The sequence below is a fragment of the Molothrus aeneus genome, chromosome 20, assembly GCF_037042795.1.
Source record: "Molothrus aeneus isolate 106 chromosome 20, BPBGC_Maene_1.0, whole genome shotgun sequence".
Classification (NCBI taxonomy): Eukaryota; Metazoa; Chordata; class Aves; order Passeriformes; family Icteridae; genus Molothrus; species Molothrus aeneus.
In genome coordinates this window covers 3404981-3421651 of record NC_089665.1, presented here as the reverse complement: position 1 = coordinate 3421651, position 16671 = coordinate 3404981, and the positions used below count along the sequence as shown (strand labels likewise).

At 53.1% G+C, this 16671-nt stretch overlaps 2 protein-coding genes across 2 annotated transcripts; both read left to right on the top strand.

The window, feature by feature from the left end:
- Nucleotides 1-5474: 5474 nt before the first annotated feature.
- On the top strand, nucleotides 5475-10593 carry SPACA6 (sperm acrosome associated 6). The gene is made up of 8 exons (XM_066563759.1): nucleotides 5475-5643; nucleotides 6166-6240; nucleotides 6566-6634; nucleotides 6779-6802; nucleotides 6889-6966; nucleotides 7445-7548; nucleotides 8930-9083; nucleotides 10490-10593. Exons 1-8 carry the CDS (start codon nucleotides 5475-5477, stop codon nucleotides 10591-10593), a joined length of 777 nt encoding a protein of 258 aa, XP_066419856.1.
- Nucleotides 10594-12735: 2142 nt separating this feature from the next.
- On the top strand, nucleotides 12736-14540 carry LOC136565257 (fibrinogen-like protein 1-like protein). Its single transcript, XM_066563758.1, has 3 exons — nucleotides 12736-12793; nucleotides 13178-13348; nucleotides 13912-14540. The coding sequence occupies exons 1-3, from the start codon at nucleotides 12736-12738 to the stop codon at nucleotides 14538-14540; spliced, it is 858 nt and encodes a 285-aa protein (XP_066419855.1).
- Nucleotides 14541-16671: the final 2131 nt, after the last annotated feature.

The following is a 16671-nucleotide window of genomic DNA, read 5'->3' as shown; positions in this document are numbered from 1 at the left end:
AGGGAAACAACTTCACCACCACAGTGGTCTGCACAGACCTGGGCCTTCTGGTGGTTGATTGAGTCTTTTGGCACAACACCCCACAGAGCCCCACCCTGGCACGGGCAGCCCGTGGCACAGCCAGGTGAGCAGGGAGAGTCCCGGTGCCACCTGCCCCAGGTGGGCTCAGTGCCAGAGCACTGAAGCCCATCCAGAGAGCAAAGAGCCCCTGCCAGCGGCCCTGCCAGGGCACTGAGGGCAGAGCCAAGCACGGCTGTCTGAGCAAGTGGGGAGGGGCTGTCTGCTGGGGGAGTGCCCAAGGGCCAGGAAGAGCCTCTACCTTGGACATGCGTTTCTTGAACTCTTCCAACTCCCTCTTAACTTCTCTGACTTCAGAAACCACATCAGCCAGTGAGGGGCCACTCAGCTGGCCTGGCCACGGCTCCTCACTGGTCAGGTACTGCACGTCCAGGTGCTCCAGCACGGCCTGCAGCAGTCTTCGCATGGCTGCAAAATGGACGGCCCCATTGTTGGGCATCCCGATGGCGAGGTCCAGCATCTGGGAGAGGCTGAGTGTGTCCAGGAATGTTGCCATGTCTGCACACACTCTGTCCCTGATTTGTAACAAGCCTTCTGCCCAGTTGGGTCTGTCAGGGTTGATAAAAAGTATAATCAAAAGGGATGAGCAAAAGCAATGATAAAAAGGACGAGCAGCCAGCAGGCTCCTTCCTCATCCCTTGTCCATCACAGGACTGGAGCCTGCTCTGCTCATGCCCCTTTTCATCACAACTCCCGTTGCCAGGCAGTACATGTCATCCCTGGCAGCCATTGGGTCACAGACTCATGGAGTCATGGAATGCCTTGGGCTGGAAGGGATCTAAAAGATCCTCTCATTCCAATCCCCTGCCATAGGCAGGAACACCTTCCACTAGACCAGGTTGCTCCAAGTCCCATCCAGCCTGGCCCTGGACACTTTCAGGAAAGGGGCAGACACAATTTCTTGGGGCAACCTGTGCCAAGTCATCACAACCCTTGCAGGAAGATTTTCTTCCCAATACCCAGTCTAACCCTGCTGTCTCACAGTGTGAAGCCATTCCCCCTTGTCCTGTCATTCAAGGCCCCTGTGCCAAGTCCCTCTCCTGCCTATTTGGAGCCCTTTAGTGACTGAAAAGTGCTTGCAAGTCTTGCAGGACAGGAGAGGCCTCACTATTTTTCTTGTAATCAGATTAAGAATTGAGTTAAAGCTAAGCCACTTCTCCACCTGCAGTGTCAGTGTTCTGTTCTGTGGCATCTCATGTTCGCAGTTTCTTCTTGCATTGAGGAGCGGGCAGCAAGCCTGGCTTTGCTGTGCAGTGAACTGTCAGTGTGAGTCAGCACGGGCAGGGCACTGCAACAACCACAAAGCCCCAGACGAAGGCCAAGGGTGCCTTTATGTTTGTTTCCTCACCAAGAGAGGGATCCCCCAAGGAGCTCCTGGGCAGAGGCTGCAGGAGGGGCCAGCAGCCCCACGGAGCTCAGTCCCCGTCAGAGAATCCCCAACCTGCTGCTTTCACCGTGGTTTCAGACCCGGCGGTTTGGCACAGCAAACCCAAGGCCTGGTTTGGAGCACCCATTGGGATCAGCTTTGCCAGGGGTGCTGTGCATGAGCCCCTGGCTGAGCTATGGGCTTGTTGGGGCACAGACTCCTTTCTCCTCAGGAGTTCATGGCAAAGAGTCTCTGTGGCTGAAGCCTTTGTACATTTTCCTCCAAGTCAGATTTTAAGTCAGCTTGACAGTCCATAAAGAAGACAATGAAATAATTTCTCCTTCCAATGTCCCCAAGACTGTTGGGCAAGACAAACCAAGTTCTTCCCTTCAATACCTGCCATTTACTATATGTTCTGCTTTAGGTGTCCACAGAGCCCCATAATTACCTTGGGCCGCCTCGATTTATTACTGAGCTCTCAAGGTAGCAGTGACTGTTCCATTATCTGCCACTTTTGCAAAATTTGCTACGCTTTCAGGGGGGTTTTATTGCCACACAGCATTGTGAGAAGCATCCCTGCAGTGTCCTTTGTGTGGTGAGAGCACAGACATTCCTCGGTGCCCGGGTCTGTGCCAGCCCCGCACAGGGCGCTGCTCTGTGGCAATGGGGACACGGGGAAGCGGTGCCCACCGTGTGTCCCCCGTGTGTTGCCGTGTGTGCCCCCATGTCCCCCTGTGTTCCCCCGGCCAGGGAGCTGCTCTTGCCCGGGATGGCCGGGCCCAGCCGCCGGGCCTCGCCGGCAGCGGGCAGGAGCCGGCCCGGGCTGCGGGACACGGCGGGGGGGCCCGGCTGCAAAGCAGCTCTGGCTGCCGCCAGGGAGCTGTGGGCAAGGGGCTGCAGCCGTGCGCGAGGAAAGCCGCTGGGCCAGCCCCTAACGCTGCCCCGCAGGAAGCAAGGGCAGGAGGAAGCTGACAAATGAGCCGCGAATGTGGCAGTGCAGACAGGAAGGGACAAGTGCCCTTGGGGGCCGGGGGTCGGGGCCAGCCCTCGGGCACGGCTCCGAGCGGCTCCTGAGCCGGCCTAAGGGCCGCCTGGAAGGATTGCAGGCGGCAGCCGAGAGCAGCAGCGCCGGCAGTGCCAGCCGGGCCCCACGGCCATCTGGCCGTGCCTTCGCAGCCCGTGAGGGCCGCGGGCTCTGCAGCGCTGCTCCCGCTCCCACAGCCGGCCCGGCGCCTCAGGGCTGCCCCGCAGGCGCGGCGGGAGCAGCAGCGGCCTCAGGGCCCGGCCCGGGGCTCGATCTGCTCAGCCCGGGGCCAGAGCCACAGCAGGGGGGAAGGGGCTGAAGGAGCACCAGGGAGCCCGGCGAGAGAGACAGGCTGTCAAGACAAGGCTCTGTCTGTAATTGGAACAGGTTTTATTAACTTAATACAACTAAAAAGTCATTTTTCTCCACCACCTCTGGGCAGACCGTTCCAGTACTTTATCACTCTTTCTCTTTAGATTTCTTTCCTAATATCCAGCTCATGGTGCAACTTTAGACTTGTCCTCTGTGTCTGTCAGTGCTGCCTGGAGAGAGAGCCCAACCCCAGCTGAGCACAGGCACCTTTCAGGGAGTTGTAGAGTGATGAGGTCACCCCTGAGTCTCCTTTTCTCCAGGCTGAGCACCCCCAGCTCCCTCAGTGGCTCCTCACAGGGTTTGTGTTCCCAGCCCCTCTCCAGCCTCGTTGCCTCCTCTGGACGCGCTCGAGCGTCTCAAGGTCCTTCCCAAGCTGAGGGGCCAGAACTGGACACAGCACTCCAGGTGTGCCCTCAGCAGTGCCCAGTGCAGGGGCAGAATGACCTCCCTGCTCCTGCTGGCCACACCATTCCTGATCCAGGCAGGAGCCATTGGCCTTCTGAGCCCCCAGGGCACTCTGTTGGCTCATGGTCAGTTGCTGTTGACCAGCACCGCCAGGTCCCTTTCTGCCTGGGCACTGTCCAGCCACACCATCCCCAGCCCAGAGCATTGCAGGGAGTGATTGTGGCCAAAATACAGGACTGGGCACTTGGATTTATTAAACTGCATCCTATTGGACTCTGCCCATCCCTCCAACCGTTCCAGTCTCTCTGCAGAGCCCTCCTACCTTCCAACAGATCGACACATGCTCCCAGCTTGGTGTCACCTGCAGATTTACTAATGAAAGACTCAATCCCCTCATCCATGTCGTCAGTAAAAACATTGATCAGAGCTGGTCCCAACACAGAGCCCTGAGGGACACCACTGGTGCCTGGCCCCAGCTGGATGCAGCACTGCTCACCACCACTCTCTGGCCCATCCAGCCAGGTCTGAGCCCAGCACAGAGTGCTCCTGTCCCAGCCATGGGCTGCAGCTTTTCCAGGAGTGTGCTGTGGGACACAGTGTCAAAGGCCTTGCTGGAGTCAGGGTGCACAACATCCACAGCCTTTCCTGCGTCCACCAGGAGGGTCACCGGGCCATGAAAAGAAATCAGGTTGGTGAAACATGACCTACCCTCCTAAACCCATGCTGTATAATCTGAAGTCTCCTCATGCAGAGGAAACAGGATCTGTGACTTGGCTCTCAGCCCAATCATCCCAAGAACAAAAGCAAGAATCACCATAGAATTTACCGTTGTTGGAGTTTGAACCCTACATCCCCACAAACCTAACAGAGTGAGTCTGCTTTGGAGCAGACACATTAAAATCTACCCCATGAAAAAGGAAATTAGCAGCAGCTTTGACCAGATGCAGTCCAAGTGCCTCTGCAAACTCATATCCAGAAAAGAAGTTCACAGCCTGACATCCCTCCCAGGGAATCCAGAGCTTCATGGATACTCACGTGGCTTGAGCTGGGACCCTCTTCACAATCACTGAGACGTTCTTGGGGATCTGTGCATCATCAGAGTATTCTGAGAACAGCACAAATGCAGAACAAGTGTGAGTCAGTTGGGAAGAATGGGGCAGCCTGGAAGGGCCAAGGCTTTAGGAAATCCCTTCCCAAGTCTGGCTGAAGCTCAGGAAGCTCTCTGCTAGTGGTGGTGTTGTGGCATCTACAGCACCCGGCAAGGTCTCCAACATTTCCTGGGTTCACCTTCTGCTCTGCAGGACAGAGCTCGTGGCAAGGTCTCCAACATTTCCTGGGTTCACCTTAGTTTCTGCTCTGTGGGAAGAGAGTTGGCAAGCATTTGGTTTGAATAGCCTAGGCTGTTGGACCATCTTGTTTTTGTCACCATGTGCTTTGTCAGACACCTGCATAGTGACCATGGCTGCCAGCAATGGGTCACTGTCTCAGTGCTCATTAACAGGAGAGGGATGAGAGTGAATATTTGCAAGCTGGATGGAAAAAGCAACTTGAATTTATTACATGTTTTGGCACATGCCAGGTCAGGTCTTACAGCATCTTCTGCCTTCTAGAGGTTTTGCATCAATCTTCAGTCTCATGCTTGTTTTTCACCTGCAAACACTTTCATGTGTTGCTTCCTTCATCAGGAACTCTTGTCTCTGTAAAACCAACAGCTGCTTTCTCAGTCTTTTGCTTTGTAGTTAATGATAATGTTTTGTAGTTTCTTTCTCTCTCTCCCTCTTTGTTTTGGAGGGCTGAACAATCTAATACCTTGCATCACCAGGTGTGCATTCCTCTACTCAAGAGTACAATATAGAAGAGAGGCAGAAGAATCTCCTCAGGACATACAAACACCATGTCCTGGTCAGTCTCAGCCATGTTTGGCTGCTGTAACCTTGGGCTGGCTCAGTTCATCCTGCTCAAATGTGAGGCTTACAAATTCCTTGCTGGGTTCTGCCCACATCTTTGGCTGGTGTGAGGTCAGTGTGGCTGGCTAGAGTGTGGCCTCCTGCCTTACCTGGTTCCATGGCGACCCAGGTGTCCAGGTTCCACCTTGGAACCCTGCCTTTGTCCAGGGAAGTCAGGCACTTGTGTGCTTGGTTTGGGGTCATGGGGTGGTGGTTTTTGGCCCTGATGCTGGTGTTAGTCCCCTGGCATGCTAGAAACCCTGGCTTGTGGCTGTGGGTCTTGATGTCCTGCCTTCCTGAAGTTAACCCCTGCCTGCTCTGTTTTGGGCCCCCTATTCAGCGGGCACGGCTTTGCCATGAAATTACCGGGGCCTTTGTCGATGAGCTCAGACATAAAAAATGCATTGAGGCCATTGTGGAGGCTTCTAAACCACTTGCCTCCGTCACTGTAGGTACGTCATGAGTCCCTAGGGACACCAAACCCAACAGGGATCCTGCCCAAGGACCTCTGTCCTGACTGGACACCTGTCCCTCCTTTCCACCAGGGACATCCATCCCAAAGGGGATCTGCACCCTGAACAGCACCCCAGAGCCCTCTGGGGTTTCCCATTTCAATCAAGGCCCTCACACTGACATTGAGCAAGATTCCAGGAAGCTGGGGACCCTAGGGACCCACCCCAGACAAGCTAAGGTCTTGTCAGTCCTGATTTGGCTCCCAGGGATTTTTGGGAATCCCAAACCTGCCTGGAACCCTGAGAATCACACAACTGTGACCAAGGACACACTGAGGACCTCTGGGGCCCTACCTAAGACCTTAGGAATCCACAGGGACACCTACCCTTTCCCAGTATCCCTTAAATCTTGTTCAGGACTTCAGGAACCCCCAGAAGCCCCCAGACCTTACTGGACCATCCCATCCCTGAAACTCCAACCCTAACCTTGTACTGATTCCTGTGTCCCTGTGCTGGTTCCAGCGTCACGACAGCGCGAGGAGCTTCGGGAGATCGTCATGGATGCGATGTATTCTCTAGAGGAGCGATGGGGCAAGAGTGAGCAGACTGAGGGACATGGGACATGAGACATGGGCCAAAGGGAATGGGATGTGGAGGTCTTGAAGGGGGATGATGTGGAGGTGAAATAGAGGCTATATGAAAGTCTGGGGGCTGTAAAGGGATATTTGAGGAATCCTGAGGATATATGGGTTTCAAGTTATACAGCTGGGGAGTTTGAGGGGATATTTGGGACTGTATCTCACTTCAGGAGGGATATATGGAGTCAAAGGGAGTTATATAAAGAATCTATGGGGTCTGGGAAAGGTTTATGGGGACCAGGGGGAGGGCACATTGTCTTACCTGCACATTTGGGACACGCCAGAGTCCCTGAACAAGTCTCTGCAGGAAGCTGTCAGCACAATCTGGAAGAAGCTGAGCCAGCTGGAGAAAGGTATGGGGCCACCCTGGGAACCCCTGTCCTAGAGAAACCCCCAGGGACCCCATCTGGGCTGGACAAGGGCTGAATCCTGACAGCTCATTACAAGGATGTGGGTCCCCAGTGATGCCCAGTCTAACACTGCTTCCTCCCCACCAGTTCCAGCCTGTATCCCACCCTGTGGTGAGTGCCCATCCTTCTGACTTGCCCTCCCTGGTCTCCTAGTACATTTCCCACTTCCCTGGGACCACCAAGTCTCTCTTTCCCAGGATTCCAGCGAGCTGCCCGTGTGTTCCAGTGTGCTACCTGCCGCTTTGTGGACTGTCAGTTTGCCCTGGACTGCCCAGGTATGATGAGGCCATGAGAGGCTGTTGTGTTAATGGTAAGGAAATCTTTCTCAACTTCCTCCCATTCTTAGGTTATTTTTGTGCTATTTTTTATGTTTGGTGGCACTTGAGTGACTCCAGTCACACTTCTGGTACTGATTGAGGTCAAACGGTCTAACTTTGCTTTTAAAGGTCTAAGCTAGAAAAATGCAGAATGTGTGATCAGCTAAGGTGGTCATACATTGGGGGCAGGTAGCTTTTGGGATCGAGGTGTGTTCAGTATTATAATGAGATTATAGTGAGCAAAGTTGATCCAGAAGACAGGATTTCACCACAAAAATCTCTGGGGGCTCCCCGTGTTTCTCACCCACGGTCCCATGCTGAGTGCACCTGCCCAAGAGTACATCTGCCCATCCCTGCAGCCAGCAGAGGAGCACCATCATGCATGTCTGTCAGTGCATGTGCAGATGGAAGCTCATGAGCCTGTCAATGCTCCCAGTGCAGGACCTGTGGACCTACACAGATGAAACCATCGTGCTGCGCTGCAACGTGCCTTTCCACATCCCGCCCGGCGTGCCCATCACCTGGATGTTTGCCCCAAATGTGAGTCACACGTGGTCCTGCAAGGGTGTGAGCAGACATTCTGAGGGGCACTGCTGCAGGTGTCGTGGCTGCTGCCACGGCAGCTGTCTGTGCTGGAGGTAGCAGCTGTGTAAGCCCACGCGAGATGTTTTTTGCTCATGGGAAGGGTGCACACGAGCAGCAGGCAGATGTGTGTTCACAGATCCATGTGTGCACATGTAGAATCATAACATCACAGGATGGTCTGGGTGGAAAAAACCTTAAATGTCATGTCATTCCAATCCTCTGGGAGGTGTGGACACCTTCCACCAGACCAGGCTGCTTCAAGGTCCAACCAACCTGGCTTTGGATGCTTCCAGGGATGGGGCAGCCACATCTTACCTGCACAACCTGTGCCAGGGTGTTGTGGGCAGAGTGGAAGCTTCAGACAAAGTTTGTTAAAGAAGCCCTGCTGCTGAATCTGAGGGTCAGAAAGGATTCCTTTGTGTATTTAAACTCTTTCAGAGAGATAGGTTCAGATGAAGGTAAATCCTTCATTAGCCTCAGAATATGGCAACAGTTTAAATCTTAGGAATTATTTTGGCCCAAAAGTCCTAATGATGGCAAATCAGATATATTTATAAAAAGGAATTATTTAATAAACAAATGAACAGGCAAAATAGATGAAATATCTTAACCAGAATTACTTACTACACAGTATAAAATTGAAAGAACTACTAGTAGATTACAGCATAACATAGAACTATATCAAGGTATCTATATTAAAGCTAGCAAAAGAAATAGTATTGAATAGGAGCCAAATGTAACTTACCACCAAAATGACAATAATGTACACAGATTCCTTCACTCAACCCCTGGGGGATTAACTGAGAAATAGGGGTCCCTATTTATGTGAGACATTCCACACATTTCCAGGAAAACCTATAGAAGCTTTCTACTTTGCAGAAGTTTGCTGTGACTTTTATAGTTGTAAAGTGACTTGCTGTCAGTCAGAAATCCAGCTTACCTCCCACGTCTCACCAGTAAGGTGTTTATTGGCAGTTGGGAGATGCTAACCCAGAGGTACAAAAATAACTCATTACAAGACAGATTGTCCTGTTTGAGTTACCTGACTGGCTAACAAACAACAGATAAGCTCTTGAGGGGATGAGATTGCTCTGGTACACAGGGCCTCACCACGCTTACAGGGGAGAATCCTTCCTGCATGTGCAGGAAGTGACTTTTGTGTGCACCCTGGGTGTAAATGAACGTGGGATGGGAGCTGCATGCCCCTGCACCAGCCAGGAGCACAAGAAGCATGAAGGGGACGTGTTGAGCACATGCAGGACACAGGTGCCTTTGTGTGTGCAGTTCTGTGTGCCCGCTGGCCTGGGCAGTGCTGATGTGTCCCCCTGTGCCCCAGCTGCGCACACAGGACATGGCACTGTTCAAGGAGCTCAAGGGGAATCCAGAGAAGCCCTTCAGTCTGACCATTGAGGAACCCGCTCCAGGAACCGTTGCCTGTCGCCTGGGGGAGCAAACCAAGCCCATTGTCCGCAAGTTCTTCTACCTCAACGGTGAGCCCAGACACCTGAGAGCCCTGGGACAGGGAGCAGTGTGGAGCAGAGTGGGACCTGGGACACCTGGCTCCATGGGAAGGGGGTGAGCAGGGTGCCAGGATGCCTGGTTCATGATGGAAGGTGGATTAGAGCATGTGTTTATCGATTCTGGGATCTCCCAACACAGGAATAATGTGCTCTTACTCCATGATTTCAGAAGGCTGAAGAAATGCTTTATTAAGCTATAGTATATTATACTAATACTATTTGAAACTATACGAAAAAGATGCCAAAGAAAAACCCTTGACTGTGTGGAGACAGTCACAACACAGGTTTTACTTAATTAGCTAATCAATCTAAACAACTCTCACAAGTGTGTAATTAACAAATCACTCTTAGTAAACAGTATCTCCATAACACATTCCACATGTGCTAAACAACAAGAACAACAAATAGAGATAAAAATTATTTTCTCTTCTCTGAACTTCTTACTACCTTCCCTAAGAAAAATCCAAGGAGAGAGAATTATGTTTCTCTCTGTTCAGAGAATGTGAGCACCACAAGTGTTCCCTGCTGCCTGACTCCCCTGGGAGCATGTGGGGTGGAGCAGGGACCCCCAGATGCCTGGGTCACTGGGGACAGAGAGGTCTGTGGCTGGAGCAAGAGCTGCAGGGATAGCTGGTCCCTGGGTGCAGGGCCATGACCTGAGGGGCCTGGGTCTCCACAGTATCAGAGGGAAGCGTGGAGGAAGAGAAAGGACTGCAGAGTCTGTTCAGCACTGTGCTGAACTGGGATGACGAGACACCTACCCACATACCATACCTGGGGCTGGCTCTGGGTTTTGGCTCCATGGCATTCGTTCTGCTGCTGATGTGAGTACTCCTGACCTGGTGAACTCTACTCTAAAAATCCCCATGCTTCTGGAGCTCTTCTCAGACCAGCTTGGGACTCCCTATCCCCTCTGCATTCTCAGTCCCTTGGGATTCCCTGCAAGTACAAGGGAACCCAGGTGTCCAAGGGGAGGCCAAAGACTGCCGGGACTCCTAAAGTCACAGGACGCTCCATGTCTCCTGGGACTCCCTTTGCCCTCTGGCCTATTCCAGGGTCTCTCCCTTGCACCCAGTAGCACTCCAGGCTGCCTTTACTTCCCCCAGATTCCCTAATTGCCCCTGAAACCCTGAAACTTTCCCTGGTTTTCCCTAGAACCCTTGCTGTCCCTTTGGGGATACCAGTTTCAGTTACCCCAGTTGCCCCCAGGATACCATAGCTTCACCCTTAGGCCCATCGCTTGCTCCAAGGACCCCCCAGTTGCCCCTTGAGCCCTCCAAATGCCCCATGTGTCCCTGTCTTCCCCACATACACCCTAATGGGAATAGGGTGTCCTCCCTGCTCCCCTTTTCTCCATTCCTCCTTCTGTCTCCCAGGGTCAGCTGGCAATGCCTCAGTGTCCGTCAGATGCGCCGCAGACGTGGACATCAGGGTACCCAAGAGGATTCCAGACCCCTGGATTCAGTCTAGGGCACTGTAGCACATGGATCCACCCCAGAGGACCAAAATTTCTGCAATTGCTTTTCTTGTGCTAGTCTTAAAATAGAAATACAGAGTTCTGAAAACCTGGATTATGCTTGTGATAGAAATATTGGGTTCTTGGGCTTGCAGACATTAAAACTGAGTATGCGCAGCATTTCCTTTCCCTGGGTGGGCATTCCAGCTGCAGCTGCAGAGCTCTCAGTGGTGGTGATGGTGCAGAGTGGGGAAGAACTTGACAGACTTGCTTTAGAGCTGCCTTAAATTGGTCAAGAACCAATGGGAGTGGTTGAGAAACATAAGGGATGGGTCCCTTGGCTGTCCCTGACTCCAGCAAGGCTCCAATGGAGCAAAGCTGGCCAAAAATTGTGGTATCAAAGTGGGCTCTCAGGGCAAAAAGGGGAGGGGAAAGCATCTGTGCTTGCTTGAGATCAGCAGATGGACAGTGTCTCTCCTCCCCTGAAGGGATGCCTCTGCTTGAGCTTCACATCTCCACATGCATTGGAGCAGACCTGGGAATAGTTTGTGTATATAACTGGATCAATATATATTTATAGCTAATAGAGCTCTGTTACTACCCCTTTTGTCATAATGCATATTAACATCCATAGTGCATTTATCACCAGCATCCTGAACCTGTTTCCCTGTTCCTTCCCTAAACCATGCTATTAGTGAACCTGCATTGTGTAAGTTCTCATTTGACTGGGCCAGACCATGCTGGTAAACTGCACTGTGGGGAATCTGTGATCTCACAAGCTCCCACTGAACACAGCCAGATTTATTGTGCCAGATACTGTATCAGATTTATACTTTTGTGCACTGCCTGTCCCTGCCATTCTTTCTGAGTGCCTTAAAACCGAACTATACCTTTGCATGTTTCCAAATTCTCTCTGTTCCCTCTCAGTGCTCCTCTGGAGCCCCTCTTACTCATTCACTTCACTTCCAACCACTCTCAGATGCACTCCATTTCTATCCAGCTGCTTTCATATCCTCTTCATTCCCCTTGCTGTGCCCTCTTAGAACCCCTCTGTTGTTTTCCTTGCACTAACAGATCGTTGCCATTTTTCCCCTTGTACACCCTTGTGCCCTCCCTTTCCCTCTGTGTGCACCCAGATCTCATCTATCCCCCTCCTTGAGTACTCAGATCTCCTTTGGCTCTTTCAGCATCTCTTTAGTGCTGACTTTTCTCCCCTGGGCAAGCTCACATCCCTCTTTTTCTCACCTCACATTCCCTCTGCTGACCTCCATCAATGCTCAGATCCCACTGTCCCTTCTGTGGGTGCTCAGTTCCTATGAGTTCCACCATGATATCCCTCACCACCCCTCTGTGCACGCTCAATCCCTTGTTTTTCCTTCAAACATGCTTAGCTCCCCTCTGTACATGCTCAGATCCCCATTTCTGCCCTCCATCCACCTGTTTTCACTCCATTCCTGGGCAGTTGCTTTCCTCTCACCCTGCATGGCCACAACTGTCTCACCTGCCTTACAGAAACCTTTCCTCAAGCCCTTCAGCTGCTTCCTTGCAGGGCAGGACTGTGTCCCACTGGAGAGTCAAGACTTTTCCTGCTTCCCCCAGATACAGACCCCTCTGCCTGTGTCATGCACCCCAGAACACACCAGCTGCTCCAAACACTGCCCCACAGCAGTTCCCTTCCATGGGGATCTTGGGGCTGCTCTGCTGCTCCACCCAAATCCAGGCTGGGCTGGACTGGAGCAGATTAAACAAGAGCCCCTTGACCTGGCAGCACCAGCTGCAGTGGTGGGAGGCAGGGACAGACCTGTGTTTGCTCTCCACCTGGCTGGGGACTGTGGCATTCAAGTGTTTACTGAGCAATACTCTTCAAAGTTTGCAAATATGCTGTTCCTTGGGGAAATTCCATCCAAGTCACTCAGCACTCGCAGAAGAGACCGTTCCAAGGATTCTTGCTGGCACGGGAATTCTTTTCTTTGCAATCCAGAACCACAGGCACCTCCACCTCAGCTGGTGTTTTCTGCAGGCACAAAGGAAACCAACCTGATCTCTTCCAGCAGAAAAGGGAGGCAGGACCCACTCAGCCCGCCCAGTGCAGAGGGCACTACAAAACCTCTGTGTGCCCAGCCAGTGCAGAGCTCTGCGCTCCAGAGGGCATTTCCACAGGCAGCAATGGGTGAGTACAGGGCTGGGAAGTGGGCACTCCTTGCCAGCAATGGGGAGAGCAAAGGTAGGGCAGCTCAGCAAGGGGGAGAGGCTCCGTGCTCTGGTTCTTGCACACTGATGGGGAGCAGTGGCACTGGTGCCCTTTAGGGGCACTTGCCCCCCTCTGAGCACCACCTGCTCATGCCCTGGCTTCTGGCTCAGCCCAGCCAGGCCCCTGCTCCAGGGATCAGGAGTGAAACTTGGCTCAGGCAGTTGTTGGCTGCTCTGCTCTGCCCAAAACTACCCCGTGTTTGACTTGTCCACAGCAGATCAAGGGGGAAAGGGCAGGCTGTGACCCCTTTGGCAAGCTTTGCTGCTCACAGGGAGCAGCCTGATGCTGCCCAGCATGCTCAGTGCCCTCCTGCACCTCACAGGCTCCTGTTAGCTGTGGTGTTGGTGCCATGGGAAGGATGGTCACATTTCTTTTTTTCTTCTTGTCCCTTTCTACCAGCTCAGTGTCTTCTGCTCCTTGCTTCCCTGCTCATCTTGGCTTTACCAGGCTATTGTGTGCACACTCAAAGCCTAAACACCTTCAAGAAATCTCCCTCCAACACTTCATCGAGTGTTCTGAAGAGAACCAGTAGGTAACATCCCTTGGGCACCTGGTGTTGTGTGCATGTGTTCAGCCAGCTCTGGGTAGGGCAGGACAGGGCACTGTCTCTCACCCTGGCCCTGCTCTAGGATGGAGGATGGTGAAGGTGTGCCCAGCACAGGCTGCAGGGCTCTGTGTGTGTGTGTGTGCACTGTGCAGGCTGGGGAGGGTGGCTTTGTGCTTGAAGGGATCGTTTTTCCCCATTCCCTGAGTCACAGGCAGGGGCTATAGATCCTCTTCACCCTCCTCCCAGCATGGCCCTGCTGTAGTGGCACAGCCCCTTTTTCAGGAGACCCAGGGGAGCCCACTGGTGCCTGTATTCAGTCTCTTGGACTGATACCAGCATAGCTCAATTGGTCTGGGGCCTTTCAATGGGGCTGACTCCTGTTGGTCTTCCCTATGGAAAAGGAACAGAGGGTTGAGGCCAACCCCCTCTCTGGGCTGGGAGAGCTGTTATCCCCCACGTGCCAGGGCCAGATGAATCTCCCTCCTGCCCAGGGTCTTGTCCTGATGCCCAGGCTTTTGTTCTGTCCCCCTCTGTGCTGCCCCAGCTTGGCCCAGGGACTGCAGCGAGGTTCTGGCTGGCAGCCCCAGTGGTGTGTACATCATCCAGCCCACGGGGCTGCACCCCATCATGGTGTTCTGCGAGATGAGCGGGGCAGACGGGGGCTGGACCGTCATCCAGAGGAACCGGCACGACACGGACATCACCTGGGCCGAGTCCTGGAGCACCTACAAGCACGGCTTTGGGAATGTGCACACTGAGTTCTGGCTGGGCACCGAGTACATCCACCAGATCACCAGGCAGAAGATCTACCAGGTCAGGTTTGTCATCTGGGATGCTGCAAACAACATGAAGTTCGCAGACTACAACCTGTTCAGCCTGGATGATGAGTCCCAGGGCTACCGGCTGAGGCTGGGAGTGCACTCGGGGACAGCAGAGGATGCCATGGATTCAGACAACCCCAGGAAAGTGCACAACAACATGAAGTTCTCCACCAAGGATCGGGATCAGGACACTTACAGAGGGAACTGTGCCTCCCGCTATGGGGGTGGGTGGTGGTACTCAGCATGTTACTCTGTGCAGCTGAACGTCAAGGGGGGCCTGACGTGGGGCAAGCTGTGCAAGGGGAACTGCAGAGCCTCGGCCATCCTCATCAAACCAACCCCATACCCCTAGAACTCCTTCCCCCTTCTGTCCACATGCAGCACATGGCCCAGCCAATGCCCTGCTGGGGCCCATCTGATGCTGATGATGAGGCCTTGGGAGTGACTAGGGTTGTTCCTCTATATCAAGAACTGCTTTGTTTTCCTCCTGTCCTGAAAAGTAGCAAAGCTCCTGGCTCTGGCTCTGGCCATTCACCTGTGGTGGGTTTTGGGGGCAATATTATTAGAGCTCATCTTTATAAACACTGCAGTATCCAAGCGTGTTCCTTCTGGAGAGAACTCTGAAGCCTAAACCCCTCCTGATTAGCATGGTCTTATGCTCTTTTTGCTTTGTGGGTAGAGATGTTTTCAGCAGAAAAGTATACACCATCACCAGCTAACCTGACCTAAGCTATACTGACCCCAGGATGGGCCATGTCCACAACACATCCCTGCTGCAGTCTGTGTTTGTCCTGCAGAATAAAATCACTTTCAGACCTGCACAGTGTCCTTCATTTATTTGGGAATTCCTTGCGACTGCTGCCTGTTTCCTGCCAGAAGCACACCTGAGGCTTCTGGTGCAGTAAGAAAAAGTTTTCAAAGGAAAATTTTTTCATACAATTCAAGTGAGGAATTAGAGGCAAAACTGTCACTTATAGAAGAGGGTTGCATTCTGAGGAGGGGATCTTCCAAAAGGGGAAAGTAGCATCACACAGCCAACAGCAAGCAGAGGGTGTGAGGGAAGCACCAGGTCAGTTGCACCCTGCCAGCCATGACCTGGAAAGCCAGGCCTGTGTCATCCTGCCTTGTTAACCCTGTGAATGCTGGGAGGGGACTGGGAGAGTGGAACAGTACTGCAAGGCCACACAGTACCATGTGGCTGGTCTGTCTGGGCTGGTGTGAGAGCTGAGACAGCCTGACAGGGCAGGGATCCCAGAATTTCAAGATTTCGGATTAGCTTGGGTCTGCGTGGAAGTGCTCTGGTGTGGTGATAACCTTGTGCAGTGGACAGTTCAGCAGTGGACATGGTGCCTGTGGTGTGGTCTCTGATGCTGAGCAGAGGGAGGATGTTTGGCTGTTGCACTGTTGTCTGGCAGTGCTGAACAGAGCAGGTGTCTCACTGCCTGCACTCATAGATCCACAGAATATTCTGTGTTGGAAGGGACCCACAAGGATCATTGGGTGCAGCTATTCTCTTTCCAACAGAGACCCAGGAATGCAGCTCAGCATCACTCAGGGCTCCCTGCTGGCTGGAATGTTGTTTACCAGGAACCCCAAGCCTTTGTCCAGCCTCTTCCCTTCTGTTAGGCTGTGCATCCAGGCTGGAGCACCAATGTCTTTTTAAGCCAGCAGCCACATCTGTTAGTCCAGAAGTGCTGCTCTCAGCTCAGCTCCAGCTGGGAAGCCTTTCTCAGCCAGCAGCACCCTCATATCTCTCTCCATCTTCCCATGAAGCAGTGCTGCCCACCTGCAGGTGCCTCCAAGGCTGCCAAAGAATGCTCCTTGGGAGCTCACAGCTCCTCAGGAACAATGCACTGCCACAGCTCTGCAGGCTGCCTTTGGGCCTTGCTCACAGACCCTGGCTCCAGAGTCCCATGGTGTTCAGCATTCCGAGCCACAAACCTTCCTTGAGCTCAGCTTTGCTTCCACAGAGGGAGGAGAGGAGCTGTGGGTTCTTTCAGGCCCCAAGTTCAAACTTCCCTGCATCACAAGGGAACTTCATAGACACATTCCCAGTCTGCAGCAGGGAATAATGGGAGTGACTGACCCACATCACTCACACCCTCGGGGAGTCCACTGCCCTCTCCACACTCCAGGTTGTGGTGGTTTCTTCTCTTTCCCAGGACAGAGCAACGACCCAGCCATGAACAGGGGCAAACTGTGAGTGAGGGTTGTGCATGATCAGGGCTTTGCTGGCCCTGTTGGCTAATTGTAGCCTTACAGTCCAGTGTGCAGTGGCTGGAACAAGCCATTGAAAAGAATATTGCCTAACACAGCTTCCCCCAAGTCTGCCACCCTGAAGAGTGGGCAGAGTGATCCCCCCACACCTTGTGCAGGCAGACATGAGGCAGCACAGTCTGGCTCCAGGGTTTATTGCAGCTGATTCCTCCCACCATGGATAGCAGAGCTGTGGGGTGTGCAGGGCTCAGGGAGGGAGCAGGGCC

Bases quoted from the DNA above. Each gene is read 5' to 3' on its own strand.
- SPACA6 (XM_066563759.1), top strand. From the start codon at position 5,475: ATGTCCTGCCTTCCTGAAGTTAACCCCTGCCTGCTCTGTTTTGGGCCC. The intron at 6,241-6,565 runs GTGAGCAGACTG...GGGACACGCCAG, and splicing joins AGAGGAGCGATGGGGCAAGA to AGTCCCTGAACAAGTCTCTG. The intron at 7,549-8,929 runs GTGAGTCACACG...CCTGTGCCCCAG, and splicing joins CCTGGATGTTTGCCCCAAAT to CTGCGCACACAGGACATGGC.
- LOC136565257 (XM_066563758.1), top strand. From the start codon at position 12,736: ATGGGTGAGTACAGGGCTGGGAAGTGGGCACTCCTTGCCAGCAATGGG. The intron at 12,794-13,177 runs GTAGGGCAGCTC...TGCCATGGGAAG, and splicing joins CAGCAATGGGGAGAGCAAAG to GATGGTCACATTTCTTTTTT. The intron at 13,349-13,911 runs GTAGGTAACATC...GTGCTGCCCCAG, and splicing joins GAGTGTTCTGAAGAGAACCA to CTTGGCCCAGGGACTGCAGC.